Below are 25,024 nucleotides of genomic sequence, written 5' to 3'. Positions count from 1 at the left end.
GAAAACAGTATCTCCTAATGTCCAATCTGAACAGGTACTAGCTTGGATCATGAGGGCAGCAGGACACAAGAACAGCCATAATGAGTCGTTTTTCAGACAAGCGATCTCAGAAACTGCAGAAGAGAAACAGCACCAGGGAAGGTTGAAACACAATTTCCTGCTGATCAGGTGCTAAGATAAATGGATCCCTGGCTTTGAGATGACACCAAGATATGAGACGTTCTTCCAGTTCATTAAAGGCTTTTCAAAAATAATTATTTTAATTGTTCTTAGGGGCAAAACATAGACACACAGCACTGAAAGGAGAATTTCTCAAAATAAAAGGAGAATGAGTGATACATGATATATGTTCAGAATGCATTCATTGGAAGGGATGTCGGGATGGTGGGAGGAGCACAGAGGAACAAAGGGCAAAGAGTCTTGAGTTAGGACCCACTCATTCTCAACTCGGCTTTATTACGTAGCCTTGGGCAAGTCACCTTTCCAAGCCTCGGCTCCTTTGTAAAACAGGATAACAGTGCCCACCGTGCAGGGCCGCTGTGAGGTTTTGGAATGAGGAGTGGCAAGCTGCACAGTGCCCTTCGTGGAGCAGCACGTGAAAGGTGGCAGCTATTACCCCACGGCCACGCCCAGATGACGAAATGCTCTGTTTTGGACACCGGGATGCAATCTCGTAGCTTGAATACAATGTGAGAAACATTAAATGCAGGATTTCAGTTATGAGCAAAGGTCCCTGAGGCAGAATCAGGTCCAGTGAGTGTCCCCACTGCATCATCCCGCGCACACACGGAGGGGTCGAGGAAGACCCCAGACAGTTCTCATCCCCCAAACGGTTGCTTTCCTCCTCGTGCCCAGGCAAAGTGAGAGGGGGGAGGAGAGCACAGAAGGAGCTCAGGTCTGGGAGTCGGGGGCCAGGGCGCGAATTCCAGTGTGTCCTCGACTGGCAGTGCGACTGCAGGCAAGGCCCTCTGGGCCCCATTTCCCTAACCCATAAAGGAAAGACTTCAGTCTATAAATGCTCTAAGGGTGGCTCTTCGTGCTCTGAAATCTATGATCCTAATTCATGTGAGAAGAGTGTTCAGGAGAGAAACACCCAAGTTTCTGTGGGACTTTTCACACTGCGTAAGTTCCTTTAGACCCACCAATCCACCAGAAGTGAAGGAGAGGAGCCACTGAAGTGGACAGGCCTCGTCAGAGGGACAGATGCAGTCACATGCACAGTGTTCATGGCCCCCAGTTTCCTGTTACCGTGCGTACTATTTAATATAAGGTCCCCATAAAGTACCTCAAGTTAACATCCCTGAAAAATGACGCCAGGGCTTCCCTGGTGGCGCAGTCGTTGAGGGTCTGCCTGCCGATGCAGAGGACATGGGTTCTTGCTCCGGTCCGGGAAGATCCCACATGCCGCGGAGCGGCTGGGCCCGTGAGCCATGGCCACTGAGCCTGCACCTCTGGAGCCTGTGCTCTGCAACGGGAGAGGCCACGGCAGTGAGAGGCCCGCGTACCGCAAAAAAAAAAAAAAAAAAATGACTCCAGAGTGTGGGAACTGAAAATCTCTAACATGGGACATCCCTGGCAGTCCAGTGGTTAAGACTTCGCCTTCCAGTACAGGGGGTGCGGATTCAATCCCTGGTCAGGGAGCTGAGATCCCACCTGCCTCGTGGCCAAAAAAAAACCCCAAAACATAAAACAGAAGTAATATTGTAACAAATTCAATAAAGACTTTAAAAATGGTCCACATCAAAAAAATCTTTAAAAATCTCTAACAAAGGTATTCAGAACCTCAGGTCTAAAGCATTCACAAGTATGCCTGAAATAACAAGGTTTCATCTTTCTAAACGGGAGGATTGGAATACTCAGACTTCCATGAAGTACTATCCGTGGCAATATATTTCCAAAACTACAGTTGATGTAAATATAGAAATTCAAGTATAGGTAGTCAAATCTACTAATGCTTATTATTATGATACTGTCATAATCTTAAGATGAAGAAATCCTTTTAACTTACATTAATAACTCAGTGTGCAATATTTGATAAGTAAAACTTTCCATTAGGTTTCACAATAAATCCTTTTTTTTTTTTTTTTTTTTTTTTGCGGTACACGGGCCTCTCACCGATGCAGCCCCTCCCACTGCGGAGCACAGGGTCCGGACGAGCAGGCCAAGCGGCCATGGCCCACGGGCCCATCCGCTCCACGGCATGTGGGGTCCTCCCGGACCGGGGCACGAACCCACGTCCCTTGTATCGGCAGGCAGACTCTCAACCATTGCGGCACCAGGGAAGCCCCACAATAAATTTAATTATGCAAAGCATGACCACGTATGTGATTATGTGTAGAAATTCAAAGTTTAACTTTAACACACCTGACCATTATGAACCCAGAATTCCTAAGTATCTACTTTGAAATTGAAAAGATGTCTATACTTGGAATTGGAGAAGGCAACTTGCTTTTGCTAAATTGTCAGACAAAGTAGATAATTACTTATGTGCTGGGGAAGGTTCCCGTCACTAATACCTAGCAATATTACAGATGCATTTATCCTTGGATCCAGCAATCCCACTTCCAGGAACCTATCCTAAAGATATACTGGCAAATAAAAAGAAACAAAATTGAGACATTTGTAGTGAGGTGGATGGACCTAGAGTCTGTCATACATAGTGAAGTAAGTCAGAAAGTGAAAAACAAATACTGTATGCTAACACATATATATGGAATATAAGAAACAAAAAAAAGGTCATGAAGAACCTAGGAGTAAGATGGGAATAAAGACACAGACCTACTAGAGTATGGACTTGAGGATATGGGGAGGGGGAAGGGTAAACTGTGACAAAGTGAGAGAGTGGCATGGACATATATACACTACCAAACGTAAAATAGAAAGCTAGTGGGAAGTAGCCGCATGGCACAGGGAGATCAGCTCGGTGCTCTGTGACCACCTGGGGGGGGGATAGGGAGGGGGGGAGGGAGGGAGACGCAAGAGGGAAGAGATATGGGAACATATGTATATGTATAACTGATTCACTTTGTTATAAAGCAGAAACTAACACACCATTGTAAAGCAATTATACTCCAATAAAGATGTTAAAAAAAAAAAAGATATACTGGCAAAAATAAAAAATGCCATACACACAAGGCCAATTATTTGTAAAACAAAAGACCACCCATAGGGAGTGGCACATGCCCACTTTTTTCTACTTTTATATGCATTTCAACATTTTCATAAGACAACGTTTAAAAACAATCTTTCTCAGTCTCTGAAAAACTGAATATACCTACCAAGCCCTTTCTATAAATTACTAACGAACACCTATTTAAACTGGGGAAGGCAATTAAAGAGGAAAATGGAAGAAACTATAGCATGTTCTGTCTAAAAGAAAGCACAAGTTATTTTCTGTAATTAGCCAATTTGTAAGGAGAAAGATAAGGAGAAAGCACGGTAGACCAGAGAGAGGGAAAAATTGCTAATTTGGTTAACCAGGATAAAGAACTAAGTTAAATATTCATTAAGTTCATTCACTGCAAAGACCTTAAAGGTTTTTCATTTGTTAGTTGCACCTAGCTAATAAGATTCGTGAAAGGACTATGATACGGTATTTGATACAATTATACGCTGAATGTCATTTGTTGTATTTCGGACACTTTGCAAATCAAATTAAACCTTGAAAAAAAACTCGTTTCAAGTCACATCCTTATTCATTCCTTAAATATTTGGTTTGATCTGAATAATGCTAATTTAAATAATACTGCTAAGAGGCGTAAGCACAGCCAAGCAACACAGATGGCAGAAAGAAAGGACGTTCAGCCAGGCCCTAGGGTCTAGTCCCAGATTTTCCATAACCAGCTGTGTAACCTGGGGCAAATTATTCCATCTCCTAGAGGCTGCTTTCTCGTCTGTAAAATGGGCACAATAATACCTACCTCAAAGGGTTGTGGAGAGGTAAAATGAGCTAATACATACAAAGTATCTATTGCAAAGGCCTGTACCCACCCAATTAATAAATGGTAGCCACGAGAATTATTATGACTATCAGGGTTAAGTGTTAATATAGCAGAGGCTACTTAAAGACAACCTGCAAGGCTTCCCCTGGTGGCACAGTGGTTGAGAGTCCGCCTGCCGATGCAGGGGACGCGGGTTCGTGCCCCGGTCCAGGAAGATCCCACATGCCGCGGAGCGGCTGGGCCCGTGAGCCATGGCCGCTGAGCCTGCGCGTCCGGAGCCTGTGCTCCGCAACGGGAGAGGCCACAACAGTGAGAGGCCCACGTACCGCAAAAAAAAACCCAGGAAAACAAAACAAACAAACAAAAAAAGGCAACCTGCAGTCAGCTTTCAACACCAGTTGCAGAGACTAAATTCTGAGACCAGATTTGGATGTCCTGGAACAACAGGACTGTCTTGCTTGTCAGCATCTCCAGCTGAAGGTTTTTGCTTATATTTATTCACTCTCCGATCTGTTAATTAATGGGGTTATTAATATAAAGAACAGAAAAGTTTGCAAAAGGTGCATTCAAGTTTTTTAAAAGGCAAGCTGCCAAAGACAGTCTGAACTCCCAAGCAAAATCGAAAATGAGAAACAGGAACTCTTGCTGGTTAATGCATAGCGAAGCAGACCATCCCCACATACATGGGACAATGAGTATATTTTAACCTACGTTTTACACTGAAATCCTGTAACGCTCCCCTAGCGCTGAAATGGAAATTAGCCGTGCATGTCTACAATGGATCTATTATGAATTTAACTCCACACCATGATTCCTTCTCTTCTTTTTTTTAAAAAATTTATTTATTTTTGGCTGCATTGGGTCTTCATTGCTGCTGCACACAGGCTTTCTCTAGCTGTGGCGAGCGGGGGCTGCTCTTTGTTGCGGTGCGCGGGCTTCTCATTGCAGGAGCTTCTCTTGTTGTGGAGCACGGGCTCTTCAGTAGTTGTGGCACGTGGGCTCAGTAGTTGTGGCTTGTGGGCTCTAGAGCGCAGGCTCAGTAGTTGTGGTGCACGGGCTTAGTTGCTCCGCGGCATGTGGGATCTCCCCAGACCAGGGATCGAACCCGTGTCCCCTGCATTGGCAGGCGCGTTCTTAACCCCTGCGCCACCAGGGAAGCCCCTCCTTGTCTTCTTGAGAACACACATGAGCACGCTCCAGCCTCCGGACATTTGCTCTGAGCTCTGCTATTGACCTTGGTGCAGTGAAGATCAGCTTCAGTGGTAAGAAAGGAGTCATTTTAAGACACAAATACCTTCTGCTTATTAAAGAATACACACCAAAGAGCGTTTAGAAATGAAGTAAAAGTATAAAAAAGAAAAAAGAATCATCATCCTCCCACTCAGAAAAAAAGAAAGATAACTCTTGGTATACTTCTCTCCATTCTTCTTTGCATAGATTTTGTCTATTTAGTTGAAAAATACAACATATCCAGTTTTATATCCTGATTCTGCCTCTTAATATAATACACAAGCATCTTTCCCGTTGTTACCGGGAACACAAACATTTTTAAAGATTACATGGCTTTCCATCATACGAGGATCCACAGTTTTCTGGCCACGCCCCTATTGCTTGCTTTTGCTTAACTGTTTCCTACACAATTTTTCTCCAATATACGTAATTCTGCAAGGAACTCCCTTGTTCCTCACACGCTTTTCTGTATTTACACTCAGAATAGCAAAAAAATGGTGTCTGTTCACTACACTCTGTGCCCCCAGTCCAACCACAATACTGAAGAAACTTTAATATCGGCAAGAATTTTAAGAATACAGGCCTCCAGAAACTATTTGATTCTCCTTTCTCCACTGTACGGTAGCCCAAGCTCAGTATAATTAGAGCACCCCGAATCTTCCTATCTGAAAGTAAATCCCACCCAAACAAAGCAAACTTTGCAGGCTGAGGTTCTCTACAGTCGAGATACATGACAAGGCAACAAGTTCTTCATATGTCTTTTTTTTTTAATAACAAAAGCAAAGGAAAAGGAGAATAGCAATCCTAAAACCCAGGGCAGTATCGCTGGGTTAAAAAGAGACGGAAAATTAGCACAAAAAGCCAATCCCGGGCACAGAAAAGGGTTACCAAGAAAAGGTAGCGTCTGAGACATAACTCTGTCTCTATAAACTGTGTGTCCACAGGCCTCGCACTTTACAGGGTTGGTCACAATCTTTCCTCTGTTTCAGGAGGCCTCGAACTTGATCTGTTAGTGAATTATCTTCATGAGACTGCAGTTCTCACTGGTGCACTAGTTAAGCCATATGAAGAATGATGATAAAGGAAGTGAAAGTTTAGATGTCAGAACACCTTTCTTCAAATAAGTGAAGTACCGTCGTGAAAAGGATAAGAGTTATTACCCGTGGTCTCCCAGGCAATGACTAAGGCCAGTGAGTGGACGCTGCAGTCTAACGGTTCAGGATGGCTGCAGAGGGGACGTTGTGCTCGCCACGCACTTCCTTTAAGCTGCCCCACACGGACGCTCACTGCCTTCCGAGGCAGCCTGTTTCTCTGTGGCACAGCCATCCCTGTCCCTGGGCAAACGGCACAAAGATGTGCACCAGAAGCTCGAAACACTGAGCCCTAAGCTTCTGTCAATGAACCTTGGGGGAAAAAATCATCTGATATTTAAAAATTAGAATGCCACGTGTCCAGGCTACTTCAAGCCTGTATTAGGATGGCAATCCCAAAGAATGGCAAATGATAATAATAATGCGGCCTTCTAAGAACCAAAGGAGGTTTGTCTCAAAGCTGTCTTGTCTGAATATCCCCTAACTAAGCCACGGCTATGGAGTGCCAGCTGTCCAGATAGGGGTGTACATACTGTGCCAACATGGCACTGTCTGAAAGAGAAGCAGCGACCCAGGGCTTCTTATGGAATCACTCCCCCTTCTCCCCTCTGCTCCCACCACCCTCTAACTGCATATGAAGTAGGGGGGCCCACAGCCCACTGAATTCAGGGCACGCCGCTCACCAGCTCTCTTACAATCTTTTTTCTGTTTCTTGGTGTGACTTTGGCTCTCGTGCTTTGGTTTATTTTCACTTTTGAAAATAATGTTATAAAGAAACATCAGATTTAACTACGAAAAAAAGTTAAAAGTTTCCAAAATTCAAACTTTACTCTCAATCAAGAAAATAAAACTCCCGGGCAGTCCCCTTGTATTATTTTTCCCCCTCCTTTTTCTAAAAATAGAAGTTTTAGAAGCCTGGAGTTGGATATAAAGCAGCGACTTCAAATGTACCCTTTAGGATAGGTAGTCATCAGATTTATTTTTGGAAAGCCGAGTAGGTCAAGAATACCTAGAATAACCTGGTTTCTATTTAAAACACCCTAATTGCTTCGTAACTTAGGAGAAAAAGATTATTTAAAAAGATTATTCAAAATGTAGACATCGCCCAGTGTGTATATCTCACATGGAGCTGGTGATAGTTATCCTGAAGGACAAGGAAATAGATTTCTTTCCATAAACGTGTGAAAATGTATCCAAGACCAGAGAAAAAACTAACATATGCAACATCAAGACAGTACCCTCTCCTGACTCCAAGGAAAAGATGGTAACTGTGAAATAATTTGTTAAATCCAAACAAAATAAGAAAGTTAATTTTAAGGGGACATTTACATGCCGCAGACTCAAAATGTTTTAACTAAAGGAATTTTACAGCCAAGATGAATTCTGTTTCCTAGAGTTAGCCATGAGGAGAAGCCGTTCTGGCAAAAGATGAGCAATGCATATTGGTTGGAAGCAGACGTCAGGGCATTAACTAGGAGACAAGCTTTTACGAGGCGTTTTATTTCCAAAATTGTAAGAAGAGGGTCACTACAAAGTTATTTAAAGCACAAATATTGCTTTTTGTTTTGTTCCCAGGCACCACTGGGAAATGAAATGGTGATCTAAATGTGCCAGAAATCCACTATTTATAGGTATAGAATTCTGTTGTAGGCTATGATCTTCTGGACAAAAGAAAAAGGGATTTAAAAAAACCAGGAGGCTTTGCCCCAAATGAGCTTACTCGCTAGAAGGCGGAGGGAAAGTTGGTGATGAGCTTCAGGGTTCTGAGCAAATCAGGGAGGGGCCTGCCCGCCTCTGGGTCCCAGTCCTCAACTCAGAGCTTCACATGTGGCATGTGATCAAGTAAGTGTTTGCTGCGCTGAACTGGACAACAGTGTAAACTGAGGACAGGCTTCCCTGGTGGTACAGTGGTTAAGCATCCACCTGCCAATGCAGGGGACACAGGTTCGAGCCCTGGTCTGGGAAGATCCCACATGCTGCGGAGCAACTAAGCCTGTGCGCCACAACTAGTGAGCCTGTGCTCTAGAGCCCGCGAGCCACAACTACTGAGCCCGAGTGCCACAACTACTGAAGCCCACACGCCTACAGCCCATGCTCCACAGCAAGAGAAACCACCGCAATGAGAAGCCCGCACACCGCAATGAAGACCCAACACAGCCAAAGAACTAAATAAATAAAATAAAAATCTTTAAACTGAGGACAGAGAAAGAGATGAGAGTCGCCAAAAGTTTCTAGGTGAAACAGCCTCCACAGGGGCCCAAAGAATCGAGTTTGCTTTGGCTTTCGGTTTTGTTTTGCAAGCTCTCTCTATCCCAGAGAGTCTGGATAAATGACAGTTCTCTGGTCCACTGTGGACATTCCTTCCTTGACTCAACCAGCATTTACGGGTCACCTACAACTGTGCACCACTGGGCTACAATTCACCAACGTCCAGCCAAAAAATACTGTCATACTTGGTGTGATGATTTCAACAATCCTAAGGCTGCTTCACTGTTTTGCTAAGCTTGGGTTCTCTGTCAATATTAAGAGAGCAACATATTTGCTGGAGCAAGAATCTGCAATGAGCTACCATATGATCCATCAATTCCACTCCTGGGCATATATCCAGAGAAAACCTTAATTCGAAAAGGTACGTGCACCCCTGTGTTCACTGCAGCACTATTTACAATAGCCAAGACGTGCAAGCAACCTAACTGTCCATCAACAGAGGAGTGGATAAAGAAGATGTGGCATATATATAAATGGAATACTACTCAGTCATAGAAAAGGAATGAACTAATACCATTTTCAGCAATATGGATGGACCTAGAGATTATCATACTAAGTGAAGTAAGCCAAACAAGGATGACTATCATATGATATCACTGCTATGTGGAATCTAAAAAAAAAATGATACAAATGAACTTATTTACAAAATAGAAATAGACCCACAGACATAGAAAACAAACTTATGGTTACCTAAGGGGAAAGGAGGGGGAGGGATAAATTAGGAGGTTGGAATTAACATAGACTCACTACTGTATATAAAATAGATAACCAACAAGGACCTACTGTATAGCACAGGGAACTATATTCAATATTTTATAATAACCTATAAGGGGAAAGAATCTGAAAGAAACAGATATATAGGTATGTATAACTGAATCACTCTGCTGTACACCTGAAACCAACACAACACTAAATCAACTATACTTCAATCAAATTAACAAACAAGGATACTCAGAATGAAAGAAAAAAAGAAGAACGTGCCACGAGCGCCATTCCCGTGAGTCTCGAATGCCCACCTTTGGTAGGTCCTTTCCTGTTGAGCACGGCCTGCTGCTCCTCGGTGATGTTCAGCCGCCGAACCACATCGGCCAGAGCCGACTTGAGCAGCTGGATGTCGTCTTCCTGCATCTGGACTTTCTGCTCCAGGGAGGCGATGCGGTCTGTCACCTCCATGCTACTGGCGGCAGAAGCGCTGTCATCTAGACCGAGGGAAAGGGGCAAATGAGTCTCAGCTGCTCCCCAGAGAAACCAGACTAAGAAACACACACCAACACGTTGCTATTATGTAACACAACAACATTTAAAAGCTGGAGACCACGGCTTGTAGGCAGAACTCATGCGAAATCTTTTTTTTTCTTTTTTTAAAATATTTATTTATTTATTTATATTTTGGCTGCGTTGGGTCTTCATTGCCGTGCGCAGGCTTTCTCTAGTTGTGGCGAGCGGGGGCTGCTCTTCATTGCTGTGCGTGGGCTTCTCTTTGCGGTGGCTTCTCTTGTTTTGGAACATGGGCTCTAGGCACGCAGGCTTCGGTAGTCGTGGCACGTGGGCTCAGTAGTTGTGGCTCGCGGGCTCTAGAGTGCAGACTCAGTAGTTGTGGCGCACGGGCTTAGTTGCTCCAGGGCATGTGGGATCTTCCTGGATCAGGGCTCGAACCTGTGTCCCTGCATTGGCAGGCGGATTCTTAACCACTGCGCCACTAGGGAAGTCCCCGTGTGAAATCTTTTAAAATTACGAAGAACTGCACTGCTTCATTCTGCTACCATCTTTTCATTCTCTAGGTTTGTGCTTTTCATGTTTTTTTTAAACTGTGGTTTTAATTGTCATGATATGTTTGTAGATTCAGGCCATTTTCTTTTCCGTGATATCAGAGAACCTCAGAACTAGAGTGGATATTAGAATACATGTGCTACAACTTCCCACACATGGCAGAAATTGACTGCATGGTCTCCTAGTTTTTGTTCCAGTGATGCTGACAGGTTGTACAGATAATCACAGGGCCATACTATCTTCCAGTCAAGACTCTTAAGGACAAAGCAACAGGAGTGGTCAAATCTGTTTGGTAAGCACACCCTTACAGCTAGAGTGATCATAGTTTATCTAGAGGCACTAACTCCCAGGTCCTTACCAAGGTCTACCAGGGCCCTTCATGATCTTCCTTACCTCTCCAACCTCATTTTACATCCTTCTGCCCCTCTCTTCCCATGCTCCAGCCACACTGCCCTTTCTCTCCTACTTTAGGGATTTGGTATCTGCTGTTGCCTTTGCCGGAAGCATTTCTCAACCAGATTTTTTCATGACCAAGTTCTGTTCTTTCGGTCTCAACTCAAATGGAAGTTTTTCAGAGAATCTTGCTAATAACCTTCCTTTAAGTTGTTCCTTTCAGTCATGTCTACCTTATTTCTTTCTTTCATAGCATCACTATGACCTAGAATCATCTTGCTTGTTTGCTTCCTGTCTATGTCTCCCAATTAACATGTAAGCATCATGGAGTCTCTTCTGCTTCCGGGTATGAGAAACCCCTATTGGACAGCACCCGCTGCAGAAAGTAATTGTTAAGCCTGGAAATTATACAAATAACAGCAGAAGTACTGGAGCGTGGACACAAGCATATAGACTCTGGTGGGAGTTTGCACTCACCTGGTAGAAGGGAGATGGGGAACTATACAAGTAAACTCCCTTTTTCACGGCTTTGAGCCCAGGGCTAAATGTTGTATACAATGGGGGTGAGGACACACTCAGAAAACCCTGTTGCCTTTTTGTCCTTAAAAAATAAAAAAGTGAAGTCTGAAAACCATGAACACTAAAAAGAGTGGGGAAATCCCAGAAGGAAAAAAAAAAAAACTAGAGAGGGGATCCCCAAACTCTACCTCTTTATATCTCTGACTGACCTGTGAATCACACATACATGGAATAGACTCAAAGCAGAGCTTGCAGTTCAAGCCCAATTAAAGTACCCACTGAAACAAACAATACTTGTCAGAGAAAAAATACTAGAATACAGAATCTCCATAACTTAACATTCATAATGTCCAGGATATAATCCAAAATTAGTAACATACTAAGAATCAAGAAATGGAACACATTCTCAAGAGAAAAGAAAATAAATTGAGTCCAACTCCAAAATGAACAAACATTGGAACTAACAGATAAGGAATTTAAAATGGCTATCAAGACTACCCTCTATATGTAAAATCAGTATTTTTTTCAATGAATGAAAATTTCAGAGAGAAGTGGGAAGTATCGGCAGAAAGATAGAAATGAAAAATGAACTTAATGGAAATTCAAGAACTGAAAAATATAATTTATGACAATAAAAAATTCACTAAATGGAATTAACAGACATGACAGATGAAAAACCAAGCAAATCTGAAGACAGATCAATCAGAAGTATCCAAGGTGAAGAACACAGCGGGAAAAAATTAACAGAGCCCTGGGGACTTGTTAGGACAATCTCAAACAGTCCAACATACATTTAATTGGAATATAAAAAGAGAAAGAGCAGGACAGAAAAAAATATCTGAAAAATAATGGCCCCAAACATCCCAAGTTCAATAAAGGAAAGAAATGTAAAATTACAAAATGCTACGCAAAAAGCAAGCAAAATAAACACAAAAAAGATCTATCATAATCATACTCAAGGTCTATCATAATCATACTGTTGAAAACCAAAGATAAAGTACGCATCTTGAAAGCAGCAAGAGAAAAACAACATATATAACTATACAGGGAACAATAATCTGATTAATAGCTGGTTGTCATAAACCATGGAGACTAGAAGAGAGTGAAGCAACATCTTTAAAGTACTGGATGAAAAAAAATTCAATCCAGAACTCTATATCCTGCAAAAACATCCTCCAAGAATGAAGGCAAATTAAGGCATTTTCAGATGAATGAAAACTGAAAGAATTTATTGCCAGTAGATCTGCATTACAAGAAGTTAAAGGAAGTTCTTCAGAGTAAAGGGAAATTACATAAAATGGAAACTCAGACCCTCAGAAAAGAATGAAAAGCACTGGAAATGATAAATATTTGAAGGAGCTCAAGACTTTTTTTCTTTTTGCATTTTCCTTTTTCTTCTTCCTTTGAGAATTTCAGGGGGGGAAAAAAAGCAAGACTCAACTACATGCTGACCACAAGACACACACTTTATATTTTTTTATTTTTTATTTATTTATTTTTTTGCAGTACACGGGCCTCTCACTGTTGTGGCCTCTCCCATTGCGGAGCACAGGCTCCGGATGCGCAGGCTCAGCGGCCATGGCTCATGGGCCCAGCCGCTCTGCGGCATGTGGGATCTTCCCGGACCGGGGCACGAACCCGCGTCCCCTGCATCGGCAGGCGGACTCTCAACAACTGCACCACCAGGGAAGCCCAAGACACACACTTTAAATGCAAAGACACAGATAGACTGAAAGTAAATGAATGGAGAAAAAGATATAGCATGCAAATAGTAAGCATAAGAAGGCTGGAGTAGCAATATTAATATCAGATAAAATAGATGTCAGATAAAATGTATTACCAGCTACAAAGAAGGACATTTCATAATGAAAAAAGTATTAACTTATCAGAAAGGCAATGAAAAATATGCCCAATAACAGAGCTTTAAAATACATGAAACTCCATTTGCAGCAACATAGATGGACCTAGAGTTTATCATACTAAGTGAAGTAAGTCAGATAAATATCATATATCACTTACATGTGGAATCTAAAAATAGTGATACAAATGAACTTATTTACAAAACAAACAGACTCACAGACTTCGAAAATAAACTTATGGTTACCAAAGGGGAAATCGGGAGGGGGATAAATTAGGAGATTGGGATTAACATATACAAACTACTATGCATAATGAATAAAACAGATAATCAGCAAGGACCTACTGTATAGCACAGGGGACTCTACTCAATATTCTATAATAACTGACTATTAAAAAGAATCTGAAAAAAGAATGGATATATGTGTATGTATAAATGAATCACTTTGCTGTATACCTGAAACTAACACAACATTGTAAATCAACTATACTCCAATATAAAATTTAAAAATTGAATTAAAAAAATTAGTAAGTAAAATACATGAAACAAAAATTGACAGAATTAAAGTGAGAAATAGACAATTCCACAGTTATTCCTCAAGATTTTAACACCCCTTTCTCAGCAACTGACGGAACAACTAATTTAAAAAATCAGTAAAGACAGACGATCTAAAAAAAAAAAAAAAAAAAAAAAAAAGACAGACGATCTGAATAACATTATAAACCACTTTGACTAAATTGATATGTATAAGAAACTACAGCCAATGATAGCAGTGTACATGGTACATTTACCAAGACACGTCATATTCTGGGCCATGAAACAGACCTGAATAAACCTAAAGATTGAAAGAGTATGTTCTCTGACCACAGTGACAATAAATTAGAAATCAAAAACAATAAGAGAACAAGGAAACACCCCCAAATTTTGGAAATTAAACAACACACTTCTATATAATCATTAGGTAAAAGAAGACATCACAGGAGAAAATAGAAAAAATTTTAAGTTGAATGATAATGAAAATATAACATATCAAAATGTATGAGTTGCAGGTAAAGCAGGTCTTTGAGGAAAATTAATAGCTTTAAAATCTCTATTAGAAAAGGAGAGTATTCGCAAATCAATGATTCTCAGCTATCACATTAAGTAACTAGAAAAAGAAGAGCAAATTAAACCCAAATCAAGCAAAAGAAAGGGAAAGAGTAAAGAGCAGAAATCAATGGAATAAAACATGAACAAGCAATGAAGAAAATCAATGAACTCAAAGGCTGGTTCTCTAAAACATCAATAAAGTGTAAGCTCCATGAAAGCAGGGATCTTTTTTGCTGGTTCACTGCTCTATGTTTCCAATATGTAACACAGAGTAAGAACTCAATAAATATTTGGTAAATGAATGAATAAATGTGTAAATGGGTATCTTTTATGAAACATACATCAAATTAGTTTCTGGGGATGGAAAGATGACTGATTCACCGCCCTTTAGAAGCTCTCTCTGTGGTGGAGAAGACAGATGTCCCCAAATCCCTAAAACAATGTGATAAGTTATATAATTGAGAAATATACAGAGTGATAAATGAACACAGAGAAGAAATATTAATGGTATTTGGAAAAACAGAAGAAAGTAGGGGGTTGGCCATGAAAGATAAAAACATTTACAAGGTGGAAAAGCAAGAAGACTCCTTTGTCCTTTTGGACCACCTCCTAGAGAAATGGAAATAAAAACAAAAATAAACAAATGGGACCTAATGAAATGCTTTTGCACAGCAAAGGAAACCATAAACAAGACGAAAAGACAACCCTCAGAATGGGAGGAAATATTTGCAAACACAGCAACTGACAAAGGATTAATCTCCAAAATATACAAGCAGCTCATGCAGCTCAATATCAAAAATACAAACAACCCAATCCAAAAATGGGTGGAAGACCTAAGTAGACATTTCTCCAAAGAAGATATACAGATTGCCCACAAACACATGAAAGGATGCTCAACATCACTAATCATTAGAGAAATGCAAATCAAAACTACAATGAGGTATCACCTCACACTAGTCAGAATGGCCATCGTCAAAAAATCTACAAACAATAAATGCTGGAGAGGGTGTGGAGAAAAGAGAACCCTCTTGCACTCTTGGTGGGAATGTAAATTGATACAGCCACTATACAGAACAGTATGCAGGTGCCTTAAAAAACTAAAAATAGAACTACCATATGACCCAGCAATCCCACTACTGGGCCTATACCCTGAGAAAACCATAATTCAAAAAGAGTCATGTACCACAATGTTCACTGCAGCACTATTTACAATAGCCAGGACATGGAAGCAACCTAAGCGTCCATAGACAGATGAATGGATAAGGAAGACGTGGCACATATATACAATGGAATAATACTCAGCCATTAAAAGAAATGAAATTGAGTTATTTGTAGTAAGGTGGATGGACCTAGAGTCTGTCATACAGAGTGAAGTAAGTCAGAAAGAGAAAAACAAATACCGTATGCTAACACATGTATGTGGATTCTAAAAAAAAAAAAGAAATTGGTTCTGATGAACCTAGGGGCAGGACAGGAATAAAGACGCAGACATAGAGAATGGACTTGAGGACACGGAGAGGGGGAAGGGTAAGCTGGGATGAAGTGAGAGAGTGGCATGGACATATATACACTACCAAATGTAAAATAGCTAGTGGAAAGCAGCCACATAGCACAGGGAGATCAGCTCGGTGCTTTGCGACCACACAGAGGGGTGGGGTAGGGAGGGTGGGAGGGAGATGCAAGAGGGAGGGGATATGGGGATATATGTATACATAGAGCTGATTCACTTCGTTATACAGCAGAAACTAATACAACATTGTAAAGCAACTATACTCCAATAAAGATGTTAAAATAAATAAATAAATAAATAAATAAAAGAGCAAGATGGAAGCACATGTACTAACATGGATAAATTTCTAAGATATCTTGTTGAGAAAAAGAATCATGTTTCAAAAAGACAAAATAATATATGTATTCTACAATATTCATTTATATGTATGTAAATGTATAAAAACGTTCTAGAAGGATATGCACAAATGGTCATCTCTGGAGAATGCAGCAAGTATGGGATTATAGGTGGTGGTCAAAGAGAAACTTAGACTTGCCTGTAATATTACAATGTTTTAGGAAGATTTTATATATATGTGTGTGTGTACTACTCGTGCAGTTTGAAATTAATTTTAAATGAAGTGTAAGACAGATCCACAAATAGCAATATGGACAATATCATAAATAAATTGCAAAGTGAAAACAAAAAAGCAAAACAAAACAAAACAAACAACCAAAAAGAGAAGAATCCTTTGCATTCCAGGCAAAGGAAACAATTTAAACAAAACATGGGAACATGAAAGCATAAGGAATATTCAGATAATCATGGCCTTTGAAATTGAAATCTACCATCTTGTAACTTCTACTTACTGGATATAATTCTGTCTTGCCCTGAAATTCGAGCTCTGCCAACTTTCTAAGCAATATAATTGTTTCATACATAGAAATGTTTTTTAAGTCAATGTCAAGTCAAGTGTCAATGGCACTTCTGAGGGAGAATAACGTATTAAATATCTGATAACGCAGAGAACTTATTAAGCAGTCACACATATCTCAAATTGTTACCCTTTTATGAAGAGACATTATATAGCTCTTTAAAAAAATGTATCGGGCTTCCCTGGTGGCGCAGTGGTTGAGAGTCCGCCTGCCAATGCAGGGGACGCGGGTTCGTGCCCCAGTCTGGGAAGATCCCACATGCCGCGGAGCGGCTGGGCCCGTGAGCCACGGCTGCTGAGCCCACACATACAGAGCCTGTGCTCCGCAACGGGAGAGGCCACAACAGTGAGAGGCCCGCGTATCACAAAAAAAAAAAAAAAAGTATCAAGACATATTTCTTTAAAGAAATCAAACTGTGAGGTAAGAACTTACAAACAATCCTCTTCTTGCACTCCTCCCCTTCCTAGAACTGCATACTCCATCCTTTACACTAATAATATAGAATTCACACTTTTTCAGCCAGCAACCTCGGGGTAACCTTTTTCTCTGTCTCCTCCTGTGGATTGAGACGCATAAAGGACTTTAAAAACCCAACAATGAGAAAAGAAATAACCTGATTAAAAAAGAGAGAAAAGAAAAAAATAGGCAAAAGTCTCAAGCAGACACTTCGCCAAAGAGGATATACAGATGACAGACACATGAAAAGATGTCACTGTCACTAGCCATTAGGGAAATGCAAATTAAAACCGCAATGAGATACTGCTGCATACCTATCAGAATGGTTAAAACACAAAATATTAACAAAACAAAATGCAATGAGGATACGGAGCAAATGAAACTCTCTTACATTGCTGGTGGGCACATAAAATGGTATGGTCACTCTGGAAAACACTTTTGCAGTTTCTTGTAAAGATAAACATACAATTGCCATGCGATCTAGCAATCCTAAGCACTTAGTCTAGAGAAATGCACATTCGCATTCATACAAAGCCTGTACATCAGTGTTTACAGTGGCTCAATTCACACTTGGTAAAAACTGGAAGCTACTCAAATGTGTATACACTGTGGTATATGCAACACAGTGGAATACCACTCAGCAATAAAAAGGAACAAACTACTGATACATGCCAACGACTGGGATGGATGTCAAGGGCATTATGCTGAATGAAGACAGCCAGTCTCAGAAGGTAACACATTGCATGATTCCATTTATCTGATATTCTCTAAAAGACAAAACCATAGTGAAGGAGTATAGATCGGTGGTTGCCAAGGGTTAGGGTAGGGATAGAGCACAGGGGAGTTTTGCGGGGGTGATGGAAATGTTCTGTCCTGATGGTGGTGGTAGTTACATGAATCTATACTGTGTTAAAATACATAGAATTCTCTCAAAAAAAGAAGTTTTGTTGAATGTTAACATAAATAAAACAGCTTTCTGAGAGTTCAAGTGAGATAAAGTCTTAAAGTCTTCTGCAAGTGAGATAAAGGCTTTGTCAATGAGAGGTTATTATATTTGCTTGTTGAAGTTGGTTGCTTTTTTTTTTTTTTTTTTTTTGGTGGTACACGGGCCTCTCACTGTTGTGGCCTCTCCCGTTGCGGAGCACAGGCTCCGGACGCACAGGCTCAGCGGCCATGGCTCACAGGCCTACCCTCTCCATGGCATGTGGGATCTTCCCGGACCGGGGCACGAACCCGTGTCCCCTGCAACGGCAGGCAGACTCTCAACCACTGCGCCACCAGGGAAGCCCTGAAGTTGGTTGCTTTTATACCATGAGATCTCAGCAAAGAAATATTTCAATGAAAACTGAATACTGGTTGCTCATTAGAAAGAGACCATCCTTTAAGTTCAAGATAACTTCTTGTGAATGGACAGTAGTTCTGTTAAATTTCTCCATTTGTCCTTTGACCTGGATGGGAAAGCGGGAAAGTCCCACTTCATAATGTCAAGCTGATTGGAAGGGAGAAGTGGGGAGGATAAGATAGTATTTTATATCTGTCTTCCCTCTGGGAGCAACTACAGAGCTGACGAAAACCTTCAGTCACGTGCAAGCCTGGGCCATTGCAGACCTAACTGGGAAGGTCTCCGGCCTCAGGAAGCAGGCGGTGGGGGGATGAGGGATGGTTCTAGAGCTAAGTTAGTGTGGGAGAGTACTTGCAGGACCAGCATGTACTTCAGTCATTAAAAGCATGAACTCTGACGTCAAGCTTCCTGGGTTCAAACTGCAGCCCTACTACCTACTAGCTACGTGACATAGGGCAAATTATTGAATCACGACGTGCCTCAGTTTCTCCATTTGGGGAGCAACAGAAGTTATCTACCTCAGAGGGTTGTCGTAATAGTAAATGAGTTAATATAGAGAGAGCACTTGGGATCTGTTTTTGCATATAGTAAGTGTTCTCAAAATGTAAGCTGTAAGCTATTGTCATTATTATTACTGATACGGATGACCAAAGCAAATTCAAGTTTAACATTTTTCCGTCAAGACTTCTATGTGCTGTCTGAACACTGTAGTGCAAAAGAGCACTGAAAAATTAATTAGAAATTAGCGTTTTGTTAACAAAATGCTTTCTAAGTCATAAAAGGATCTGGCATATAGAGTCTTGTATTCCTCTGATCTTTTTGGGTTGTCTGCCTAGACAGCTGCTTTGAAGAGGGTGCTACACCCATCACTGGGACCTGAGCCCACGGAGAGTGGTGGCCAGCAGTCCTGGAGGTCAATAAGTTGGCCTCTATCATCCAACGTTGCATTTTCTAATCACTATCCTATAACCTACCAAGTAAGACAAGGCAGGCCTGCTCCACGTTACCAAAATTTATGATGCGAAACAGCATCCCTGTGGCCTCAGTTTGCACTATAGATGGCTTTAATAAACTGCATAAATCAGGCTCTATTTTAATTAGACTGCCAAGTCTGCATAGGAAAAAGTCTAATTTTAATATTTTACCCAAAATAACCCTTCAAAATCCCCAAACCAAAACCCTAACCACCTGAATATCTGCCTTCAAATACAAGCGATTAAAAACTGCAATGTCTGATCTGCTTAAGAGACCCTCCATTTGTGAGATGGGCTGAAATTCCCCCCAGGCCATAAACCTAGTGCTTATCAAATCCTGCCAGCACCGCTGCTATAACCTGTCGGGAACTGACTTCTGCTCCTGCAGGTAACTGACTCTGGAGGACAGACTGGAGGCTTCTTGGCAGCAGTGGGAGCTGCCTGAGGTTCTCAGCCTTCTGGTGCACAGAAAAGGCCAGTGTTGTTCAAATGACTTTACATTCCAATTCAGCTGGGGCCAAACTGATTAGCATAATGAAAAACAAAACCCAAAGCTTGGTTTAACCAACGCGAACCGTTTCCGACCTCTGTACATTGCATAGGAGTCTGGAGCACAGAATGGGAGAGTTTATCTGAATTCTATCAAAGAAAACCTCACTAGATTGGGAATCCAGCCCAAATAAAACCTTCACAGGTTATTTATTTTAAAGTAATTTTCATTTCAGTGCCTCTAAAATTTATCTATGGCGGTCATTAAAACAGTGTTAACATGAGAGCGGCTTTAACCTTTTTCAAAGTATTCTCATTCTTTCAAGCACCACTGCACTTTGTGATGTTAGGGAAGGTTTGAAAAAGGATAATAGTCTATATTTTCACTTGTTGAGTTTTGAGCTAGAACCACTGGCTGGGGCTGGGGTACCTTCTCATTTACTCAGGAAGGCACGGGGATCTATTTACACACGGCAGGTAGGGTGTCCCTTTATCTCGGTATTGGTTAACCATCTCTCAGATGGTGATCATGCTATGGGCAAGGGGGTAGACAGGATTTAATCTGAGATAGAACCAGACCCACAGTGGTGCGAGGACCTTAATGTAGATGTCTCAGCTGGCCAACTTCTCTAGAAGATGCTCTACCAGCAGCAGACCTTCCTGGGGCTACAATTTCCAACCTCCCGGCATTCTGTCAAGGTCCAAATGTGGTTCAGTAAACTGGCTCTTGGAAAGGCCAGTAATCAGTGTCACCTACACTGGATGGTCTGGGTCCTGGGGCTTTAGACAGGACACTGACCTGGGGTTCAAATCGGGCAGCGTTCCATTCCTGGGTCTGGCACTTAGGAGCTATGTAACCTTGGCAAACAACTTGACCACTCCAGGAATAATACCATAACCGGTCTTCTGAAGTTCTTGTGAAGATAAACGTTAACGTTTATGAAACATCTAATAGGATGGTGGCAGATAGGTGCTCAACACAAATGGTAGTTTAGTATTTCCATAGTTGACTGTTGTTAATATTGTTTATCATAGACCATCAGTAAAATCAACATTAACAATAGTTACTGAACAAATTCTGTGAGTATGTGCAGTGCTTGCCCCACGAGACAGGTCAAGGCTAGACTAAAAGGTACCATTCCTGGTCTGCAGCACCTCAGGTCAAGTTGAGGAAACGTGACATTAAGCTTAAGGTGAAGAATCGTTTCATAAAAGCCCTCTCCCATGACAGCGCCTGATTAGTGGCCAAAGGATGGACCGAGCATGACACCAACGGCTCCATCCTGACTTGCCTCTTGTGAGAACCTAGCCAAATGCCGGCTTCTTTCTGAGTTTCAAGTGATGTCATGGACCCAGGTAGGTCCTACATCACCCCTCGTTCCACAGGTAAAAAGATGACCTTGAGCTCTGCCTTTTCCCTAGATCTTCGTGTAGCTATCTGTGGTGATGACTTTCAAGTTTAATTACCGTTTTACAGTAAAAAGCGGCACAAAAAGATCTTCAGGTAACTTGTCTGTTTTACTCTATTTAAAAGGTAAGGAAAGTATACTTTTTCCTCCATTCATATGATCATCTCATTACCTGGAGATAAAAACAGGCTCTTGCCTCTAAATCTTCTGGTGATATGAAGGTACTGCTATTATCTGAGTAATAATCTTCCAGGAGCTCAAAGGGGGCCGATTCATTTTAAAAGGTTAACTTAGAATCTGTCCCCTTTATGTTGAGATGGTCTCTCTTTCCCCTAACTATTTAAAACAATAAGGATAGCACCAAAACAATAACAGCTACCCTTATTCCCCACCCACTATGTGTCAGCCCCTATATCTTGCAGTGTATTATCTCCAACCCATACAGCTTCCTCCATCTGGGTGCTGTCCCCGTTTCAGAGATGAGGTTGAAGAACTTAGGTTTCTCATCCACCTAATCTGAAGTCACGCAGTGAAAGTGGCAAGCCAAGGGCTAGCCTTTACACTGTCTCCTGTGGTCCATCCAAATGACAAGCTTTAATTCCAGTGGGACTTGTGTGGTACTAAGTAAAATATACATACAACTTTTGCATCATTTTACCTTTCCAAAACATTAGACAAATGCTATTTAGAAATCTTATTATAAGGTTCTAGTATTTTAGGAACCAATCACATAAGCAATAAGGACTAACAACCTTTCAGTCAATAACCTGTAGGCAGACACCTATGTAAAAGCTGGTTTTCCATATTATACACTGTTTGCAGAAAAGTTATATTTTGTTGTCATAGTCTGAACCACTATAGTATCCACTAGCAAAAGAAAAATGGAAACAGGTAGCATAGAGAAACAACATATCCTCTGTCATTTTAAGGTCTGGATTTCAGCCCTACTGTCAGATCTGCAGCCCTGTACCCCACTCCTGGCTGAAGGGCTCCAGCTTTATTTCACTTCTGAGACTGGCTTCTTCTTTGATCATCTGGGTCAGTCAGGAACTCTGAGACTTGCACACCCCTGGGCTGGACCCGTCACTTGAGCTCTCGCTCTGAGACTCATCACTTCATAGATAATTACAAGAACTGACCCCATCCATCAGTAAACCCATCTCAAATGACGCTGAGCAAATGTTCCTATACTCGATTGTGAGAGAATTCTACAACAGCCCTTAACTGCTATAAAAATGCTGGCATTGCCTACTGATTAAAGGAACTTCAGCAGAGCCTCTTGAATCTGGAAGGAAATGTATCAAGATATTTTATGAGTCTTGGGTTGTAAAACAGTGGTGCTGGAGACCAGAAAAAAACGCATAAGAATCACCCTAAGAAGCAGTATGTGACTCAGCAGCATTTAGGTGACACAGAGTTGAAAGCTAACAAACTTTCCATTCAGTTCAATGCAACGTTACCAAGCGTCTTCTGGACCAGACCGGCAATCAACACTGCGACCTTCCGTCTGGCAGAGGAGAGACTGGCCAACAAATAACTCCCCAGGAAATACAGGGACACAGGCAAGAGGGCAATTAAACTGTCCCCACCCCGCCCCCATCACAAGCTGGGCAAAAAGCTGGCTGGAAATGTAATATGAGGACTAGTCAAACCTAGAACAAAACACAGGTGAAGGAGGAAGAACAGGATGTCAGGTGAGCTACTGGGTTTCAATGAATGCATAACGGATGAGGCAAAAGAGGAAGAATACGAACAATCACTTATAGAAAGAACAGCCTTGAAATTCCCTAGTTGCCTATTTAGGAAATGTGTTAATTACTTTATCTTGAAACATGCTCTCATTTCATTTTGCCTAAACCATAGTTACCAAGCCAGCAAAGACTTCCTTCCCATGGAGCCCTGAGATTCTCTGAAATCCTTAGAATGCTTATTTAACAACTAACACTTTAATATTTAATACTTTTTTTTTTTTTTTTTTTGGCGGTACGCGGGCCTCTCACTGTTGTGGCCTCTCCCGTTGAGGAGCACAGGCTCCGGACGCGCAGGCTCAGCGGCCATGGCTCATGAGCCCAGCCGCCCCGTGGCACGTGGGATCTTCCCGGACCGGGGCACGAACCCATGTCCCCTGCATCGGCAGGCGGACTCTCAGCCACTGCGCCACCAGGGAAGCCCTGAATATTTACTTTTAACACTATACACGCACTCACACACACACACACACACACACACGCAGACACACACGAGCATGCACACACACCCCTACCTTTGCAGATGTAATTCTGTTTCTTGTTTCTGTTAGATACTAAAAGACCTAGGAACTGTAAAGTCGTTAATACCTTTCCCCCACCCACTTTACAGTTTTAAAGCAAACAAGAGATGCTGCAATTGAGCAGGAGAGAAACTCCCAACAGTGTGTGAAGTGATCTGCCCTAAAACTTGGCCTTTGCTCTGAAGCTCAGAAGCCCAGGAGCGCTGAGGCAGAAATGGCATATCCAGTCTCTGGGACAGCTGGGATGAGAGGGAGGGGAAAGGGGTAGAGGGGAAGGGAGAGGGGAGGAGGGGAGGAGAGGGAGAAGAAGAAAACCTGAAGCTTTTTAATAAAGCTCCTAGCAAGTCAGGAGGATCACCAAATTCTTACCATAAAAGGAAAGATTAAAGTTACGGAGGTGGGGAAGGGGAGAGCAGACAGAATGCCAAGCCTAAGGGTGGAACTTGATAGAGATCTAAAACCATAGTCCAAATTTTTATTTTACGTGGAGACTATGCAATATTCGCTCGTTACATTTGTTGTACACTTCTCCATAAGATGGCCTCGGTTCATAAACCGACCTAATAAAAAGTATCCAAAAAGGTAGCTTTAACAAGTTTTTATTTGATACAATGGTTTTAAAACCTTTCAGCAAAAGGAATAAAAGAAAAGCTATTCTTATCTTCATTTTTTCTATTAATTTCCATTAGTACAAAAACATTTCCATTTAAAGTACTCTACGAGGGAGTTCCCTGGTGGCCTAGTGGTTAGGATTCAGGGCTTTCACTGCTGTGGCCCGGGTTCAATCCCTGGTCAGGGTAGGGAAGTTCCCACAAGCCACACAGTCCAGACAATCAATCAGTCAATCAATCAATAAAATCCACAGAATTCCCCGGCAGTCCAGTTGTTAGGACTTGGCGCTTTCACTGCTGTGGCCTGGGTTCAATCCCTGGTCAGGGAACTAAGATCCCACACACCGCATGGCATGGCCAAAAAAATTAAAAATAAACAAAAAGTTAAAAAATAGAGTACTCTATACGGTTACATTACCCTTAACACTGACTATCTTCTAGACCAAATCGTTTTGATTAGTTTTAGATAATATTCCCTCATGTGAGAGCCTGTGCTTTAATAGTTGAGATGAAGGTCAGAAAAGCACAGTTGAAATGGTCTGAAATCCACCACTGGGGCTAAAGCCAGACCACTGGTCTTCAAGTTCTAAAACATACTGAAACTAGTGGTCCATCTTCAGGATAATACGGTAGATACGACTGGTTCATAGAAGACGTTACAAGTGAAATATCTAGGTCCTCGTTGTAGCACTTATCTTTTAGGTTCCTTTCAAAAAAGTGGAGCTATAACATTCTAAGGTTAGAATCTAAAGGGAGGTTTGAAATCTAACCTCTTCCACCCACATTCTTTTTTGTGATTATTGTTCTTGCTGTAAAGCTTTTTCTTTGCCCTTTCTTATTGACACTGTGGAACTTTTTTTTCAAGTGCCATTAACTTCTGCTTCCAGCCAA

The 25,024-nt window shown here is 41.6% G+C and overlaps 1 protein-coding gene across 9 annotated transcripts in view; it reads right to left on the bottom strand.

Annotated features, from left to right (window-relative positions):
* EML1 (EMAP like 1) overlaps positions 1-25,024 on the bottom strand; it is a 163,354-nt gene that overhangs the window by 74,698 nt on the left and 63,632 nt on the right. For 8 of the 9 annotated variants that reach the window (XM_060295275.2, XM_030883386.2, XM_060295274.1 and 5 more), the window contains exon 2: positions 9,547-9,729. The exons of the other annotated variant lie outside the window; for it this stretch is intronic. In XM_060295275.2, the coding sequence (XP_060151258.1) occupies positions 9,547-9,703 (157 nt within the window). In that variant the 5' untranslated portion in view covers positions 9,704-9,729. The remainder of the gene's footprint in view (positions 1-9,546; positions 9,730-25,024) is intronic. 9 annotated transcript variants of the gene reach the window in all.

The sequence above is a fragment of the Globicephala melas genome, chromosome 2, assembly GCF_963455315.2.
Source record: "Globicephala melas chromosome 2, mGloMel1.2, whole genome shotgun sequence".
Taxonomy (NCBI): Eukaryota; Metazoa; Chordata; class Mammalia; order Artiodactyla; family Delphinidae; genus Globicephala; species Globicephala melas.
This window is presented reverse-complemented; position numbering and strand designations above follow the sequence as displayed.